This window comes from Balaenoptera musculus, chromosome 14, assembly GCF_009873245.2.
Source record: "Balaenoptera musculus isolate JJ_BM4_2016_0621 chromosome 14, mBalMus1.pri.v3, whole genome shotgun sequence".
Taxonomy (NCBI): domain Eukaryota; kingdom Metazoa; phylum Chordata; class Mammalia; order Artiodactyla; family Balaenopteridae; genus Balaenoptera; species Balaenoptera musculus.
The window spans coordinates 8,971,022-8,989,625 of NC_045798.1; the positions used below are offsets into that span (position 1 = coordinate 8,971,022).

The window sequence follows — 18,604 nt, forward strand, 5'->3', positions numbered from 1 at the left end:
CAGAGGATCTGGATACTGAGGTGGAAGGCACCTTTCGTTTTAGAGGGAAGGTATACTTCCTTTCCGTGACGCATACCTTCCACAAAAAGATGCAAACGTACAAACGCTCAATCAACTAAAGGACTCCCGCCCCTCCCCCAACTTAACTCCAGGATCGTGGATCTGCCCTCCCCGCTCTCCCGAAGCTGTTCGGGCAGTGTCCGGACTTCATCGGAGGGGGCTAGAATCCGGCGTCTGCCTCTTCACCCCCAGTATCGCCCGGCCTGACGCTCGCGTGCTGACAAGGGAGGGGAAAGGGGAAAGCTTCTCCCGCACATAGCTCGCGGTCAGGGCACCCGGGAGGAGATGCCCGGCCAGGGTCCAGTGTCCGAGTGGACGGAGTGCAGTTCTTCCACAGAGCCGCCCACAGTGGCCAGGGCCGAGTGTGGCGGCGGCGGGTGAGGCTGCGGGGCCCTGAGGGGTTTGGGAAGATGGCAATCAGCCCCGGGTCGTGATCCCCGGGTAGAGGAGGGGGTAGGAGCAGGCTGCTCCAGTAGACTGGTCCCCAATGTACTGAAGTGAGAGGAAGAGAGAACCTTTGTTGTGGCCGCGATGGGAAATATGGAAGCCGACTCAGTTTAGGGGAAGGGCTTCTGAGGGAAGCTTAGGAGAAGGGTTGGTGCAATGACTGACTAAACGCGGTGACTGCGACAGTCGCCTGGGTGCCTCTTCTGCCCCAGGGGGCGCTACGAAATCTGCTGGAAATTTTGCGGTCTGGTCAACGTACTTCTACAAAAAAGGGGTTGGCGGGGTGGGGTTGGGGGGTTGGGGGGCACCAAGGGAACAGAGGTTCAAAGAAGCGCTTCCAAGTCAATAAATCATTTCCCTGTGTGTGACATTAGCCACCTTTATGTCAAATTGGGATTCATAATCTGTAATGAGACAGATGACTCTGAATCTTAGAGACACCTTGATTTTAACATTTTCTTCACTCAGTAGTTCCTTTTTCGTAAATCCATTTCATTTTGAGCAGGTTTTTACTATTATTTCCTGGATGCTGAAGACAATTAGTTGCTGAAGTTACTGCTGGGGGCAGTACCTCCTCATCCAATGAGTTATTCCCTAAAAGTGAGAATTGCCCGGTGTTCCTCTCAAGCCCACCGTCATGGCTCCTGCTGCACCCATGGCCATCTTGTTTAAAAAAATAAATGTATTTGTGGATTGAGGACTTCTAAAGATGGGATGGGGTTGTGTGTTTCTTTTCTGTTCATCACAGCGCTTGGTGAAGTTCTGGATCCTAGTATCTCAGGGGATCAATGAATTCTTGGTCATTGAATAAATTGCAGGAAGAGGAAAGGGGGAGTGTTTGTCAATTTGAGAAAAGAAAAAATGAACTTGTACAAAATTAGAAACATTCCAGACCAACTTATCAGTTCCAGTTCACCTTAAATTACATACAATAAATTAGTTTATTAAAAATAAAGGAAGAAAATATCATGGATAGCACAGAAGCCCAAACAACTTTATTGAGCTCGGTGTAGGAATTAGATTAGGTGGCTATAAAAGTAACGCCAAATCTGGCTTAAAGTAAATCCTTTACAGAATGGTAAAAATCTCAGATAACCCACTTTGAAGAAGCCTGGAGTCATTAGGATATAACCAGAATTACAGGAGAAGATATGCAAGACATTATTATCTGATGGAAACATGAAAAGTAAAAAGCATCTGCAATACTGTCCTTTTTTCATTTAAAATACTTTCTTTAATGCTTATAAAGCTGTCAATTATTACATATTATTTACATCCCCTTTTTTTTAAACAGATCAGCTGGATATTCTTATTACCAGAATTCCAAAGGTATTGGTGAGTAGAGCATATAAAGCAGATAATATGTATCAATAACATGGCTCAGAGAAGCCAGTTTTGCTATAACTACTCACACAATGGAATTTTTAAAAGTCTTCATTAGTATCCTTGGTAAACCCACTCTTTAAGATTTTCAAACAACAATCCAGCAGGTTCTTTGTCTCCTGTTAAGATACCTCACATCAAAAGAGTACTTCAAAATCGCAGTGGGGCTTCCCTGATGGCGCAGTGGTTAAGAATCTGCCTGCCAATGCAAGGGACACAGGTTCGAGCCCTGGCCCGGGAAGATCCCACATGCCACGGAGCAACTAAGCCCGTGTGCCACAACTACTGAGCCTGTGCTCTAGAGCCCGCAAGCCACAACTACTGAGCCCACGTGCCACAACTACTGAAGCCTGCGCGCCTAGAGCCCATGCTCCGCAACAAGAGAAGCCACGACAATGAGAAGCCTGCACACCACACGAAGAGTAGCCCCCGCTCGCCGCAAGTAGAGAAAGCCTGCGCACAGCAACGAAGACTCAACACGCCAAAAAATAAATAAATAAATTTATTAAAAAAAAAAAAAAAATCGCAGTGAACCTGAAAAGAACTGTGTTTATAACTGATGTTGGTTGAAAAGGACAGAACACAACCTGGGGTTTATACACAGGTTGAAGGAAAAAATTCTAAATTGTTCAACTTCAAAGAACATAAAATATTTCTCAGTGCTGCTATTTTCCTCTCACTTGAAATAAGGGATAGAGCTGCTGGAGGTAAGAGGTTAAGACAGGCCCCCAAGACCTCTCACTAATTTTTTGAGGGGAGCAATTTCAATTCAATGATATATAAACCTGAATTCACTTTGCTTTTCCTTGGAAAATTTATAGTCCCTACAGTTACCTAGGAAAAACACACATATCTGCGTGTATATACATATATATCACTATTTATTTTATATACATGTGGTTGTTTTAAAATGGAATTGCTGAATCATATGGCAATTCTGTTTGCTTTTTTTGAGGAACCGCCATACTATTTCCACAGCAGCTGCATCATTTTATTCAATATATTCCCACCAGCAGTGTGCAGGGGTCCAATTTCTCCACATCCCAGCTAACACTTGTTTTCTGTTTTTTTGATGATAGTCATCCTTATGGATATGAAGTAATATCTCATTGTGATTTTGATTTGCATTTCCCTAATCATTAGTGGTAGTGAGCATCTTTTCGTGTGTTTATTAGCCATTTGTATATCTTCTTTGGAGACATCCAAAGTCTATTCAAGTCCTTTGCCGATTTTCAATTGGGTTGTTTGTTGCGTTTAACTATTATTATTATTATTATTATTATTATTTTTAGAAAATGAAACCACCTTGATGGCAGTTTCTCTTTTTTTAAAAATTATTATTAATTTATTTATTTATTCATGGCTGTGTTGGCTCTTTGTTGCTGCGCGCGGGCTTTCTGCGGTGAGCAGGGGCTACTCTTTCCTGCTGTGCGTGGGCTTCTCACTGCGATGGCTTCTCACTGCGATGGCTTCTCTTGTTGCAGAGCACGGGCTCTAGGCGCGCAGGCTCAGTAGTTGTGGCTCACAGGCTCTAGAGCACAGGCTCAGTAGTTGTGGCGCATGGGCTTAGCTGCTCCGCGGCATGTGGAATCTTTCCGGACCAGGGATTGAACCTGTGTCCCCTGCATTGGCAGGCAGATTCTTAACCACTGCGCCACCAGGGAAGTCCCTAAAGCTCTTCATTTTAACACTGCCTCATTAAAGGGATAAAATGTGTGTTATTCTATCCTGAGTCTAATGCAGAATACAATTTCGAAACTATATACTGAAGGCAAATGAATGATAAAATATTTTTGAAAATCTTTAAAGCACAAATCCTGCATGTATATTCCTGTTTAGTATGGTCTGACATACAATAAACTAAAGAAATAAGTTACTGTCAACATTTTGCATCTCAGCTGAGTTCAAAATAATTTTGTCCATATGTAATGATTATATATCATTATATATAGTAAGTATTTATAAATACCTTAGATTTTTGTGTGCTCTAAAACCAAATGGCATATCATAATGTCTCTTCAGATTTAACAGTCTGACTCATACTGGTATTCCAGGATAATCAATGACACATGTAAATAGATGGATCTTAATAATTAATTTGTTAAACTGATCTTTGCTCATGAAATTCACATAATAATGTCCTTGCCTACAGATAGACTCAAAGATGGACACAAAATGAACTCACACATAACCAAGCTGCAAGAGTTATGGAAAACGCCTCAAGTTCAAACAATTCACGTCCCTAAGTCAATGACAGAGACATCCCTTCTAAAGGTATGCTAACCAAATACCAATACTTTATTTAAATACCAATAGTCTTTGTGTTCAGAGCTGAACTTTTTATTGAAGATAAGCTAGCTAGAGAGGAAGGCACTGTAGAAGACAAGTACACCCAGCACATTGTCTAGGAGTCCATAAATATCTGCTGGGTAAACTCATGAGTGAATGCAAGGATTTTATCATTATAGATTCCCTATCGTAAGAGTGCTTTCAGGGTTTTATGATACTTTGGATCTAACGTGCCTTTACTCAGGAAGCTCAGTGCCAAGCACAAAGATGCTTGAGGAAAGTTCCACTCTAGAGACAGAAACCCAACCTCATAAAGATTTTGCTCAAGGACTACAAAATTAAAAGCAAGCAAGTAAAGAAAATGGCAATAAACACTTCATAACTGTTGACCTGTATTACCCATTGAAGATCATAGCTGGCAGAAGTACCCTCTCTAGAGCAATGTAAATTAGGGTTACTAAAAGATCTGTGCAAACTGATAAGTTATTTCTGACCAACATTTAAAATTTTCTCTGGATTTATTATCCAGTTCAGTAAATCTTGTGTTTGTATGTATATACACATGCATATATAGTGGAGTCTTGCATTTTAGGTGAGCGTTAGCTTCTAAAATCAGCAAGTACAGTGAAAATCTTAGTCAAAATTACTTATATGACTGGGACTTCCCTGGTGGTCCAGTGATTAAGACGCCACACTTCCACTGCAGGGGGCATGGGTTTGATCCCAGGTCAGGGAACTAAGATCCCACATGCTGCTAGGCATGGTCAAAAAAAAAAAAAATTACTTATATGAGAGACCAACACACTACCCTCAGTCTGTCCAACACCGAGAATTATTCTTCTGGTGCTAGAAAAGACTGTTTCTAAGACTAGAGTAATTGTGTTGCTTTTAGGTACCACTTTTGAGGTACCACCTCAAACATCATATTCAGAAGGCAAGATGCCTACACTCACTGAGAGGCACATGGGAACTAAGACTCATTGACAGAGAGCAGATTCACACTTTCCTTATTCTTCTAGGGCAGTGTTTCTCAAACCCAATGGGCATCTGAATCACTTGAGTGGAAATGGCAAACAGAGTCACTTGTACTATTTAAATGGCCATTTCTTTCTCTCTTATTAATTTTTTGGCCAAATGAACATTCTATCCTTTCAGATATGGAATATTGCCAACCTCTGTTCTACAATGCAGCCTGTAAATCTTGTTTTGTCTTCTAGCATCCAGACCTCACCTTAGGCCAGAAGCGTTACCTGTGCAGCATTGCTAAGATCTATAATGCAAACTATCTGAGGACGTTAATGAAGAGGCAGTACATGCATGTGACCCAGCACAGCTCACAAAAGCCAGGCAGGTGCACCTCCAGGTAGTTTCTCACTAGTTCTCACAGGAAACAAGAGGGTGTTCTAACAGAGGTGATTTGTGTGACAGGTGTCCTCACTCATCACAGGAGCCACCTCAGTTCTCGTTACTCACAGAAGCAGCATTACCCCTGCACTACATGGCGACACCAGCTGGAGAGAGAGGACTGGGGGCCTTCTAACACTGCAGCTGCATCTGCACCTGAGATGATCATACAGCATTCCCTTTGGCGACCAGTGAGAAACAAAGAAGGGTTTGTTTCCTACTCTTTTAGAGAAAAATGTACCCCTCAATTTTATTTGAGCTAAATGACATTAAATCTTGTGTTCCCTAATATGTTCACTTTGTTAAATTCAGAATAGGTTGGACAAAAAGCACAAAAGAATGCTATCTTATAGTCTCTTTACTGAGCTGACTGGGATATGCTACTGTTTTTAGAATTTTGTGGAATTGTAAAAATTTCGATCAGCTAAAGATATGGAAGACTGCCCTTTTAAATGATTCCCACTCAAATTTAAAATAATACATACACTTCCAAAAGGAGAAGCATATGGTGGCTTATGCACAGGGGAATACTATAAACAAAAAAGGAAAAAGGAAAAAAGAGATTAAGATGTCTGATTATTCAACCTGCACTACAATCGTTAGCTTTGCATCTCAGGGTTAGTACGTCACGAGAGAATTCAGGGTCTGAAAGGGTCTCTTTGGTGACGCCGGCAGCTTAATAAAAAGAATTTGTATGGTCTTCCACATGCATTTGACAGCTGTTCACTGTGCTGGTTCCAATTAAGATGCTTCTCTTTCTTACAGTTTAAAAACTGGATATGCATCTAAAACAAGATGTAAGTCACTGAAGATTTTTAGAAAACCAGGCAGACTGTTCATGCAATCAGGTAAATGTGGAATTCTTAATATATGCATTTTTAAAGATGTCATGCTAAAAAATATTAAACCCAGTATAGTTCCATTTCTATTAGAGAAGACATTAAAAAAATTTAGAATGTGACTTGCTTATATTGCTCCAAACAAAACTAAACATGAAATCGATTTCTGCTTTCATTTAAAAGAACACACTGCTCAGGGACTCCTGCATGCAGGATCTTATTTCCCCGATCAGGGATCGAACTCATGCCCCCTGCAGTGGAAGCGCGGAGTCTTAACCACTGGACCACCAGGGAAGTCCCCAGACAGCAATATTTTGTATAGAATCAAATAGTTAACAAAGGGCTATATCACCTATACCATTTTGTTTAATATTCAAACCAGTGGAAACAAGCCAATTATTATTATCAAAATTTTACAGAGCAACTCAGACAAATCCACATTTGGGAAGGATCAGCATAAAGGATCCTTCTACCACAAGTACAGAATATCACAAAATGAAAAAGGCAAGAGAAAGACTGCTCAGAAATATTCCTCAGAATTGATAAAGTGGAAAGGATTAAGTGGAAGTTAAATAATTTCCTAGTTACTACCACAGTGAGTAGGGAAGTGGGTAGGAAACAGGGAACTTAGGCCTTCTGAACCCATATCCCACTGCTGTATGACAGCACCACCCAGCTCTGCTATAAATACCATACCATGCCTATCCAAGAAATGAGGGAAATGGCAGGGGAGAAGGTAAGTCTGGTTCCAAAAAGAACAGCTGGAGGAAACCACAGATAGAGGAAAAGTCCCCATGGTCCCCCAAGAGAAAAGAAATGAGGAGGAACTTAAGGAAAATAGAGAATACTGAAGCTATAACTTCCCCCAGTCAAAAGATTTTGCAAAACAATGGGAAAATAGGACTTAGTAACAGAGAATTTGCTATACAATAACTTGGTAGAATACAGTACTGGGCATCTTATTTTTTAAAATAAGAGATTTAGGGGGAGGGGGAGATAATTAAATTTTGAAAATTGCAATTTGTTTTTGCCAAAAGCTTATTAATAAAGTAGGTCATTTTGAAGGTTGTTCTTGTATACAAATCTCAATTTTCAGGATGAAATACTTTATTTCCAAAACAGACATCATAAACTCTTATTTTTTCCTTCAGTTTCTACAAATGATTCTGAATCATACATGAATGAAGAAAAAAAGGAAGACGATTTGCTAAATAAGTGTATGCAATCAATGTCAATTGAAGAACAGGGAGAACATCTGATGCTAACTTGACAATCTTGTCTTGAGTATTGGTGATGTGCCAAAGGTGGGGGGAAGGGATTGTGAATTGTATCCTCTCTCTACATTTAGGATAGTATTGTTATTCACCACTAAGTCATTAAGTAATTTTAGTTTGTTCAGAAACTTTTACTACCATGTAAATGGTTTGATGTAGTTCCATGTACCAATGATATTTGTGTAATAAAATTTGTGTGAAATATATGCGTGTAATCCTAGCTAGGTACAATTAAAATTTTTCTTGTCACCTAAAACTGAATTATTCTTCTTTAAATCTGACAAATACATTGTATAATTCTTCTTCTGTTTACAATAAGTCCTAAAATAGCAACATTAGAATATCCTGGAAATATTTTCCAGATCAGGCTGAGGAAAACTCTGAATATCCTGATATAGAATAGCATTTGATAGAGGTAACATCCTGACTTGCTCAATAAATATTATCTGCTTGAACACAACTTAAAAATGGAAATATCAATTTGCCCTATTTTATGAAAATTGCCAAACACTTGGACTCTCAAACTAGATTTAAGTTGGGAATAGTTGTATTAATGAAAGGATTGTTCACATTACATTTTTGCTCTAGTGTGCTTGCCTTCTAAATCTTTTAGAACATTAGTGTTTTAAAATTTTATTTTTAAAAATTTTAACTTTCTTTTGAGGTATAGTTGATGTACAATATTATATAAGTTGCAGGTGTACAACATAGTGATTCACAATTTTTAAAGGTTATACTCCATTTATAGTTATTGTAAAATATTGGCTATATTCTTTGTGATGTATAATATATCCTTGTAGCTTATTTATTTATACATAATAGTTTGTACCTCTTGATCCTCTACCCCATCTTGCCTCTCCCCACTTCCCTCTCCCCACTGGTAACCACTAGTTTGTTCTCTACATCTGTGTTTCCTTTTCGTTATATTCACTAGTTTATTTTTTATTTTTTTATTTTTTTTAGTTTATTTTTTAGATTCCACATATAAGTGATATCATACAGTAATTTGTCTTGCTCTATCTGACTTATTTCACTTAGCATAATACCCTCCAAGTCCATCCATATTGTTGCAAATGGCAAAATTTCACTTTTTTCTGGCTGAGTAATATTACACTGTGTATGTACGTATGTATGTATGTGTGTATATACACACACACACACACCACATCTTCTTTATCCACTCTTCTGTTGATGGACCCTTAGGTTGTTTTCATATCTTGGCAATTGTAAATAATGTTGCTATGAACACTGGAGTGCATGTATCTTTTCAAATTAAACAGTAGTGTTCAAAAAATTTTTTTTGTTGTTAAAACGTAAAGAATAGGGCACTTAAAAGCAACAGTCTGAAGAATCATTGATGATTTACTATGTCAATATGGTATTCTATTTAGTTAATAAAATCTGAGTCCAACATTATGACCTAGAACGTTGTAAGAAAGAGCTCTGGGGCTTCCCTGGTGGCGCAGTGGTTGAGAATCTGCCTGCTAACGCAGGGGACACGGGTTCGAGACCTGCTCTGGGAAGATCCCACATGCCGCGGAGCAACTAGGTCTGTGAGCCACAATTACTGAGCCTGTGCGTCTGGAGCCTGTGCTCCGCAACAAGAGAGGCCGCAACAGTGAGAGGCCCGCACACCGCGATGAGGAGTGGCCCCCGCTTGCCACAACTAGAGAAAGCCCTCGCACAGAAACGAAGACCCAACACAGCCATAAATAAATAAATAAATAAAAATTTAAAAAAAAAACAAAAGAAAGAGCTCTGAAAGGTCATCTCATCTACCTTACCACTGTAACATTTGTCTGCAGTTTCATTCGGCCTCTTATTTTCATAATTTTTAAAAATTAAAACACAGTTTATCAAGAAAGTATAAATGAAAGGTAACTGTTTATTACTGGAGAAGAGAAGAATGTATACAAGAAAATCTAGATTCTTTCTCCTCATGCACTACTTTGGTAGTAAAGTTCCACATATCAACTATGAAGATATTTACAAGGATAAATTTTTCTTAACATGGGACCATTTACTGTGTGGTGGACGATTTTTCATAGAAATCATATACTTAAACTAAATATAATCTTATAGTTTACAAGAAGCTTAGACCATTGTATTAACAGAAGACGAGATTACATTTTACTGCAAAATATTATAAAAGTGATACAATTTTGTGGCTCTTAAACATTTAATTACTTGAGTTGAACAGGGGAATGAAAAAAAAAAAAAAAAAGCCCAACATCATCAGGACACACCTCGCTTTAAGATTTTTTGTATTCAATTCGTTCTACTTTCACGTCATCTCCAATTAGCTGATACACATAAGTGACAACTGTAGAAGCCTGGATATCCATCAACACAAATGAAGGAATAATGTTTCTGGAAGAAAATATAAATAATGTCAGTGTTTTGTACTAAAAAGCAGTAGCACTATAAATTTCAATTTAGCATGACAATTTGGATTCAAGGAGAAATCTGGTTGTTAGACATATTAAAAAGAATAATCACCAATAGAAGATTGCCAAAAAGGCTATAATTATTTAAATAATCACGTTTCTCTTTTATGAAATGTCACTTGTACAATTATTAACTTTATGAAACCCCCAAATTCCCAAATTGCATACTACTCACGTTTCCAAGGCATTATATGCTCCAGTGGCAGAACCTGGATTAATGTAGAATTTATTTTCATGCTCAAATGCTTCAAATTTATGTGTGTGTCCTGAAATAAGAATATCCACATCAAACTGCCTCTGCAACAGGGCTAAGCTGGCCATATCTCCCCATGGAATAACTTGATGTCCATGGATCAAACCAATTTTGAATTGCCCAACAGTTACAACTTTCTGTTCTGGATAGTTCAGATTCTAAAATATGAAATAGACATAAGAAAAACAAGTATTTTAGAGACATAGAGGTTTAAAAAATAACCTTCTTAAATATTCAATCTCATATGGGTGTTTTACTACAGTGCTCCACAACCAACATATTTGTTAAATATTTGATTTCTTCTCAATCTCTAAGGCTGCAACGGTGCTCAAAACATAATTTACTTTAGGTAAACTGGAACTTATCATGCAATCCCTTTGTTGAGTTTATTTTTATAGAATATGAGTTCTTTTCGGCTTTCTGTAGAGGATAATTCCCCCAAATTTGTGTTTCCTCTATCTAAGAATCCAAGGAATATGACCTGTAAGCTAGGATATGTTCAAATTATATCCCAGGCTTTAACAGTTACACAGATGGCTTAAAATAATAATGATAGTTAAACTTATGTAGTACTTAGTATGAACCAGGCACTATTCTAAGAAGTTTATAAATATCAACCTATGTAATAATTACAAACAATCCTAAGAGGTAGGTTCTATTATGACCCCCATTTTATGGATGAGGAAACTGAGGCACAGAGAGGTTAAAATAACTTGCCTAGGAGCACATGTTATTAAGTGGTTGAGCCAAGATCCAAACCCTGGTAGTATGGCTCCAGGGTCAAGCAAAAAATTTAATTCTTGCTACTGAAACTATCTTTAGCATATCATAAACAGAACCCCTAATATATTTTTAACAAATGGCAAACCTATACTCGAATTATTGACAAGATGTTTGCCCTTTCCCTTCTCATCCCCCCACCCCACTTTTCACTTTCATGCCACCTCTAGTTTATTCAAACTTAACACCAAAAAAAAAAAAAGCACCAATGAATTTAAATAATTTATGAAAAAGCTTATATTCCCAGGAATAAAAAATAAAATTTTCATACTAGAATCAGGTTTATTAAGCTAGGTCATACAATGTTAGCACTGTCAGGGGTCTTAAAAATCATCTATTCCAATCATATTTACATAGTAGGGAACTAAGAAAGAGGATGTAATTTGCCTAAAATCTCATTATTAATTAATGGGCAAAGTTGGAACTCAGAACTCCTTATTTTTTCTTTAAAGTTAGGTTTATGGAGGTAAAATTTACGTACAGGAAAATTACCCTTTTTGGTGTACAACTCAAGGAGTTTTGACAAATGCATACAGTTGTGTAAGCACTGCCACAGTAAGATATAGAAAAGTCTATCCCCTCCTCAAAACTCCCTCATGCCTGTTTATAGTTAACCTTTGAGATAGGGAGCCATGGCAGGGTTTTCAGCAGAGAAGTGATGTAATCTTACTTCACCTAAAAAGGATCACTCTGGTTGCTACGTGGAGAATAAACTGTGGAGGGAGCAAGGATAGAGTCAGGAAGCTGGAACACAGTAAAGTGGTAAGTAGCTTGGAACAGGGTAGCAGAGGTGGTGGCGGGTTAAGTTCCTGACAAAAACTTTGTAAACTAAATGAGAGTACTACAAAAAATAGTGAGAAAACCATACCAATTTAGTTAGAACAAGTATGTAATATGTTTATTAAGCAGTCTAAAATCAGTGATTTTCAAACTGTAAGGGAGGGGTATGTGTAATAATTTTACATTGGAAAACTAAAAAAAAAAAAAAGCAAAACAAACCTGAACAGTTGAGAAACTCTGGTCTCAAAAATAAACCTTATATATATAAAAATCAAGAAAAGGAAATATTTAATTAATATATAATCAACACAATAGGAAAAAAAAAAGGAAAGGAAATATTTGGGAAGGGAAAGGGAAGTACATCACCTCATCGAAGTCTCCTCTCACAATATGAACATCACCAGCCAGAGTCTTGAGATAGTCATAACTCTCTTTGGTACAAAGGTTTCCAGTGCAGAGAATGTGCTGAATCTTTCCTGGCACCAGCAGTTTTTTGAATTTAGCTGGCAAACTGTTGCACCGGTGTGGGATGTGCAGGTCTCCTAATACCAACACCAACTTTAAAGTGTCAAGGTGAGAAAAGGTGTAATGTTAAACATGATTTCAAAACAAGATATTCTCCTCCCATAAGTCCTCTTTTAAATTAAACTAATCAGAGATTCCAGAACCCAAAAGAGCATAAGTTATTCACACAGTTCCTATCATGTGTTTAAACACACATATGATTCTAAATCAATCTTAGTTTATTTTGGTCATAAATAGGTGTGCACACAATACAGGTAATCACTCTATTTATCAAGAATAAAATCAAGCTTTCTGAAGCGATTCATTTAGAGACCTATAAATTACACTCAAAAAAATTGAAAAATGAAAAATATACTACCGGACCCTACGGAATTTGATATGGTAATTCATATTTCTGCAGTTTTAATGTAAAACATCATATATTGATTCCAGGGATGTTAATAAAAAGAATGGTTAAAATTATAATGATAGAGGAAAAAAAAGTTAATTCTGTAATTTACTAGACTGACAACTATTTGGAGGAACAGTAACCAAAATTTACAATATTTGTTACTTAAAATATTAACTATACATTGCAGAGGAATAAAAACAGCCTATGTTGCAAAGAGTTTCAATAGGGCAAACATGTGCTTTTGAACTATAATTTTGTTATCTTCTCTTTCCTTCATCATTAGAAATCCTAACTGTCATATTTTTGTCTAGATTAAATTGCTTATGTATCCTCAGTTTAGTTCCCAAACTTAAAATAACAAATCAATCTTTCATGTGCATTAGAGCATTAAAAAAAAGAGAGAGATCAGCTAAATAAGTGATGAATTCAGCAGGTGGTGGTTTAGAGTTGGAACAATCTCAGATGACAAAAACAAATTCTGCATATAAATATAAAAGAATTAAAAAATCTCAATCCTGCAGATTTTTAATTTTAAAATTTCAAGATTTGACATATATACACCATTTAACACAATAATGTCAAAAAGATCATTTAAAAATAGTATTCGCTCTCCAAAGGACAAGAGAGTCAATTTCACCATGTCGATTGGTATAAGCACCTTCAGACGAGATCTGGCGCGTTCAGGGTGGTATGGCTGTAGACAGCATAAGCACCTTCATTCTATGACAGGATGCTTTCCCACACAGACATCCCATCCATAAATGTACATGCCCTTTAACTGGTTCCAAAGAACGCATGACTATTCTTTAATATTACCAAAGAAAACATTAAATATCTAAAACAGGATAAACAGCAAAGTTTGGCCACTACAGACTTTGTAAGTTGAAATTAATCAAAACCAAAACGTGTAAAATTAAAATTATTACCACAATAAGCTTGATTCATCTTGCAACAAATATGAAAATGATTACAAAGGAAAGAAAATGTTATCGGGACATAAAGTAACTGAGGTAACACAAGGTTACAAAACTAGCTCACTTTAAAAGAAATTATTAAATAAGCTTCTTTACAAAGAGTAGTTTCAGCTGGTATTTGCTCAATGACATATTAATTGTTTCAATCCAGATCTTAGTGGACAAAACATCCATAAAACTAAAAACCACCACATAGTTTCCACCCTCAGTGATAATCAATACAAAAGTACCTGGAGATAGAACAATCTTCATCTTTAGAGGGGGATCCCTTCAGATATGGATTGAAGTACATAGTTAATGTGGGAAGCTGGCATTCGAGAAAAAGGTAAAAAAATAGATTTCTATATTAAAAAAAAAAGAACCTCAAACTCATAAATTAAGGGTATATGTCTAATACAGGTTGAAAATGTTTGGGCCTAATAATGAATGAGCTGTTCAATCTGAATGTGGTAGAACGAACATTAGTAAGACATGATACTTTATAATGATCTATGACCTAAATTCTATAATGTACTGTGGATTATGCCCAAGTGTACCTAGACTATTAGCAGTCTAAAGATATAACTATGAATGGCCACACAGAAACTATTTCAAATTAGTAAGGATCCTTACTAGGACTTTGATTTCCTGCAGCTTTTTAAGTTATAGGGGGAATAGTGTCACATAACAAATACCATACTTTGAGCAGTGTCTTTGCCCAAATTCCACACTTTGGACAGTTCAGGTTAGACACGGATTACAGAGTCTTTTAAGACAGCAAAAGATCCTGGAAATGGCAGTCTTGTTAAATTCAAATAAAGAACCAACCTAATCAAAGCATAGGAATTTGGTTACTTCCTATTTGATAGACATAAAAGGGTGAAATCCCAGTAACAGCACCCAACCACCATTGTTAGTAGGAGCTAAGAGAAGAAACTTACTCTGTGCCCAGCCTTAGTGGAATGAAGAAGTTGATTGCAGACAGGGGAATGAAAAAAAAAGGGTGAAACATGACCAATGTTAAAAGAAAGCAACGAAAAGAAACAAACCAAAAAAAGAACAAAAAACTCATCGAATGAATATGCAAACAACTGTTAATGATTTCTGAGTGTTATGAAAGAAAATGTTAAAAATCAGCTTTGCTCAAAACAATACCAAAAGAACCATTTGCTGTACTATTAAATATCTCTCTCTCTCACACACACACCCTTAAAATTTTTTCTACTTTTCCTAATCTCATTTGCCACTTTGACTCCCATCCGTTTTGTTCCCTGTTCTGTTTAGAATTTTATAAAACAATTTGGAAAATTCATCAGCAATAGCTTAAATGAAAGCTAACATTTTCTGGATCCTTTAGGACTAATTATTCTTCAAGTATATTGATTTTAATCCTCCTATGTTTAAAATTCTAGTAGTTGGAAAATTATGCTGCAGCTAGGTCATTTTGTACAGAAGATCTAACACAGCACTATGAATACATTATCAAGTATTGGATGTACTGGATGATAAAAACAGACACCTTCCTCCAGCTAAATCTGGACTTTCCCCACACTTGAATTTGCTGCCCATAGACTCTGGATACTACTGTATATTGAACATTTCTGGTCTCTTTTGCCAAATAAAATGCTTTTAATTGTAAAAGAATCGACTAACTCTAAATTTTGCCCAGTTCTATTTCACACGAAAAGTGATACTTCAGTACAACTACCCTGAAAAAGTGTTCACCTCTCAAAAAAACTTCAGAAACATTAATATAGAAATCATGTCAGGGAATTTCATCTTCTCCCAGGGATAACTGTCTCAAAATTACTGTAAACTGGACTACTCTAATCTGGAGTCTGTTTAGAAGCAAAAATCAAAAGTGGGATTAAAGTCTCTAACATACATAAAGAAGCTAAAGAACCAGAGACCATGAATCTTTGGCTGTCACATCTATAAGGCACCTTAAAGGCTGCTGGTCACAGAATCACGATCATCTTAAAAATGCAATGGATGTTCATCAGAGAGAGAAGTCTCTTTTCAGCAACACATATACCAAGATCATCAGAAATCCTTTTAAAACCGTTCTTCACTCTGTAGGAGGTCAAGGGCTCTTTGAAAATCTGAGTACCGCTATTAGCCCTCTCTGGCAGCAGTTCCCGAGTTTACACGTAGGCAGGTCTTGGGGTACCGACCTACTGGGGGTGAGGGGATGATCTGGGGCAATCTGATGGACGAATGACGTAAAGCTTCCCAAACTACTACTTGCTGCCAACAATGGCCCTTTCACCAGAAAAACGTTCCAAAACGTAAAATTTCCAAACCATTTCAAGGAGTTCGAAAACCATTAAGGAATCCTGCTCTAAAGGGTCGCAGCGGCCTGAGGAAGTAGTTCCAGCAACCCTAAAAGCTAAATCCAGTCCTTTTCAGGGCCCACTGCCACATTTCAATGGCAGCTGCACGTTATTTCAGGGGCGAAGGGGATAGTTCTTATCCCCTTTCTCTAGTGAGCAAACTAAAATGGGTAGTGAATTGTGCTTGCTTCTTCCCGTTTTGCCTCCGAGAAGCCAGCTTTCGCCACATGGGGGTGGTAACCGGTGGGTTACCTACTAGCGGGAAGTGCTTTTTGCGCGAAAGGAGCAAGGAAACGTCTGGAAACAGCGGAGTTCCCGTGCTCCTTTCTCTGGGACGCTCGAGGCACAGACCCAAAGGCCTTCCCCGGCTCGGGCGTGAGGAGCTCGTGACAGAAGCAGCAGCTGAAAGGGACCCTTTCCCCCCTCGGACGTCCTCTGGCTCCTGGGGCTGGGCTGCGAGGCCAGGGCTGGCCGCACCCAGAGGTGGCCGCTCTCTTTCCTCCCTTGTCTTTCCCCAGGCCCGGGCCCCGGCCGCGCCCGCCACGGCCTCCGGGATCGCTTAAGCCCTCGCCCAGAGACTCCCAGCGGCTCCCAACGACGCAGCACCCCAACCGAGAGGCAGGCCTCGGTCGCCGCAGCTGCCGCCCTCACCATCCTGTCACTGGGCTCCGCTCCGTCACCGCAACCGCCGCCGCCCTCTCTTCCTCAGACGCCTCGACGACCCGCCCACCTCGCTCACAACCAATGAAAAGAGAAGTCGGAGAGAGACAGCTCTACGGAGGCCCGCGTAGGCTCTTCCCCGCCGTAAAGCGAAGTTGTTCTTTGGGAAATTGTGGTGGGGCGGTGGCCAAGATCGCGAAGTTTCCGAAAGCGCGGGCAACATCCGGGCACCTGGGGCCCTCGAGCTGAGGCGCGCCGAGTGACTGACTTTTTTAGGGATCGCAGCCATGTTGAAGTGCGGGATGAGCGGCAGTCAGGTGAAAGGTGCAGAGGCCTTTTTTGCCTTTCTGTGTAGAAAAGGGAAAGACTAGGGTTCATGGGGAAGTTTACACCATCGTCTACTTTCTTGACCTTTGCCTTTCTGCCTAGGGGCTGAGGACACAAGGCCTGGCCACAGCCAGCACCCACCCACCCAGGGTCCTGTTAGCTTCTGAGGGGCGAATGACGGCCCATCTGCTTTTATTTATGCATAATATTTATATTCATAGGTGTCCATAAAATGAAGTTGCACTATCCGGACAGATATTGGAAGGGCAGCTTGAAACTCGGGACGATAAGGACTGTGTGGGAAGTTGGGAAAAACAATGCTTGGACAGTAAAAGTACTTTAGTGCCATGAGAAAAAAGCATAAACCTGTATTTTTTTCCAAATTCTAGAATTTTTAATGTATGACCTGGGACAAGCCACGGAATCACTTCAGGGCTCAGTTTTCTCATCTGTAAAATGAGAATAGTAACAGCATCTTCATTATAGGGTTTGTTGTAGGAATAAAATGCAGGTAAAGAGCTCAGTAATGAATGGGAATGTACAAGAACTATTGTTTATTGTAAATGGTACTTTAAACATGTAAGTTACTCCAGAAAGTCTCTATTTAGAAAAGTAATGGTCGTACAGATCATAACCTGAAAGTGATTATTGAAAGGCATCTTGTGTTGCAGCCGGCTTCCCCTGTGTTGACGACCTCTATGCAACAGTATTAACAGGAAAGGAAAGCACAAGCCCCCCCAGTGTTACTGTTCTCAGAGTTCTAGAAAGTTCTCTCTTGCAGTGTGTACCTTAGTTCTCAATAAGTGATTATTTGTATGATTGTTTAAATTTGTTTTTCCTCCATAACTCTAAGCCCTGTGAGGGGAGGAGCTGTAAACCCGTCTTGTTCATTGCTATACCCCCATTGCCTTGGCTTGTACCGTCCTTGGAACATACTAGGTGCTCAATAAATACTCATTGAATGAATGAAAGGTCTTCATTAGCTAGCTCCAGGAAGAAGTGGTGAATGTTAAGTGGTAAAAAGGGACAAACGCCTCTTTTTTTCCCCCTAGTCATCCTCTCTTTCTCAGTTTGAGGCCTGCACCCCCACTTCCGGCCGTGCCGTGCAGCTTGCAGGATCTTAGTTACCCCACCAGGGATTGAACCCGGGCCCTTGGCAGTGGAATTAAGGCGTCCTAACCACCAGACCACCAGGGAATTCCCCGAACTCTGATTCTTTTTTTTTTTTTTTTTAATTTATTTTTGGCTGCGTTGGGTCTTCGTTGCTGCGCGCAGGCTTTCTGTAGTTGCGGCGAGTGGGGGCTATTCATTGTGTTGCGCGGGCTTCTCATTGCGGTGGCTTCTCTTGTTGTGGAGCATGGGCTCTAGGCGCGTGGGCTTCAGTAGTTGTGGCACGTGGGCTCAGTAGTTGTGGCTCACGGGCTGTAGAGCGCAGGCTTAGTAGTTGTGGCTCACGGGC

General features: G+C 39.1%; 3 protein-coding genes across 5 annotated transcripts in view; 2 read left to right on the top strand and 1 right to left on the bottom strand.

The window, feature by feature from the left end:
* Positions 1-211: 211 nt before the first annotated feature.
* On the top strand, positions 212-8,348 carry FAM216A (family with sequence similarity 216 member A). Of its 2 annotated transcripts, none has more exons than XM_036874190.1 (7): positions 212-437; positions 1,802-1,836; positions 4,043-4,164; positions 5,397-5,526; positions 5,608-5,791; positions 6,349-6,431; positions 7,574-7,947. In XM_036874190.1, exons 1-7 carry the CDS (start codon positions 346-348, stop codon positions 7,690-7,692), a joined length of 765 nt encoding a protein of 254 aa, XP_036730085.1. In that variant the 5' UTR covers positions 212-345; the 3' UTR covers positions 7,693-7,947. The 2 variants fall into 2 exon arrangements, with proteins under 2 accessions (XP_036730085.1, XP_036730086.1); XM_036874191.1 differs by having other exon boundaries at positions 286-437; positions 1,802-1,842; positions 7,574-8,348.
* Positions 8,349-9,558: 1,210 nt separating this feature from the next.
* VPS29 (VPS29 retromer complex component) lies at positions 9,559-16,937 on the bottom strand. Of its 2 annotated transcripts, XM_036823629.1 has the most exons (5): positions 16,810-16,937; positions 14,767-14,778; positions 12,323-12,514; positions 10,319-10,554; positions 9,562-10,066 (listed from the first exon to the last, which is right to left on the bottom strand). In XM_036823629.1, the coding sequence occupies exons 1-5, from the start codon at positions 16,810-16,812 to the stop codon at positions 9,949-9,951; spliced, it is 561 nt and encodes a 186-aa protein (XP_036679524.1). In that variant the 5' UTR covers positions 16,813-16,937; the 3' UTR covers positions 9,562-9,948. The 2 variants fall into 2 exon arrangements, with proteins under 2 accessions (XP_036679525.1, XP_036679524.1); XM_036823630.1 differs by lacking the exon at positions 14,767-14,778 and having other exon boundaries at positions 9,559-10,066; positions 16,810-16,893.
* A 70-nt stretch (positions 16,938-17,007) lies between these two features.
* RAD9B (RAD9 checkpoint clamp component B) overlaps positions 17,008-18,604 on the top strand; it is a 30,427-nt gene continuing 28,830 nt past the window's right edge. The window contains exon 1 of the mRNA XM_036823374.1: positions 17,008-17,142. Coding sequence (XP_036679269.1) covers positions 17,106-17,142 — 37 coding nt within the window. The 5' untranslated portion in view covers positions 17,008-17,105. The remainder of the gene's footprint in view (positions 17,143-18,604) is intronic.

What these genes read in the sequence shown, in the direction of transcription:
- VPS29 (XM_036823629.1), bottom strand. An exon ending in TGAGAGGAGACTTCGATGAG is followed by an intron (nt 10,555 to 12,322) that starts GTGATGTACTTC and finishes TTCATATTTTAG; the next exon opens with AATCTGAACTATCCAGAACA. An exon ending in GCATATAATGCCTTGGAAAC is followed by an intron (nt 10,067 to 10,318) that starts GTGAGTAGTATG and finishes ATTTTCTTCCAG; the next exon opens with AAACATTATTCCTTCATTTG.
- FAM216A (XM_036874191.1), top strand. Translation starts at nt 346, where the DNA reads ATGCCCGGCCAGGGTCCAGTGTCCGAGTGGACGGAGTGCAGTTCTTCC. An exon ending in GCACAGCTCACAAAAGCCAG is followed by an intron (nt 5,527 to 5,607) that starts GCAGGTGCACCT and finishes TTTGTGTGACAG; the next exon opens with GTGTCCTCACTCATCACAGG. An exon ending in CAGACTGTTCATGCAATCAG is followed by an intron (nt 6,432 to 7,573) that starts GTAAATGTGGAA and finishes TTTTTCCTTCAG; the next exon opens with TTTCTACAAATGATTCTGAA.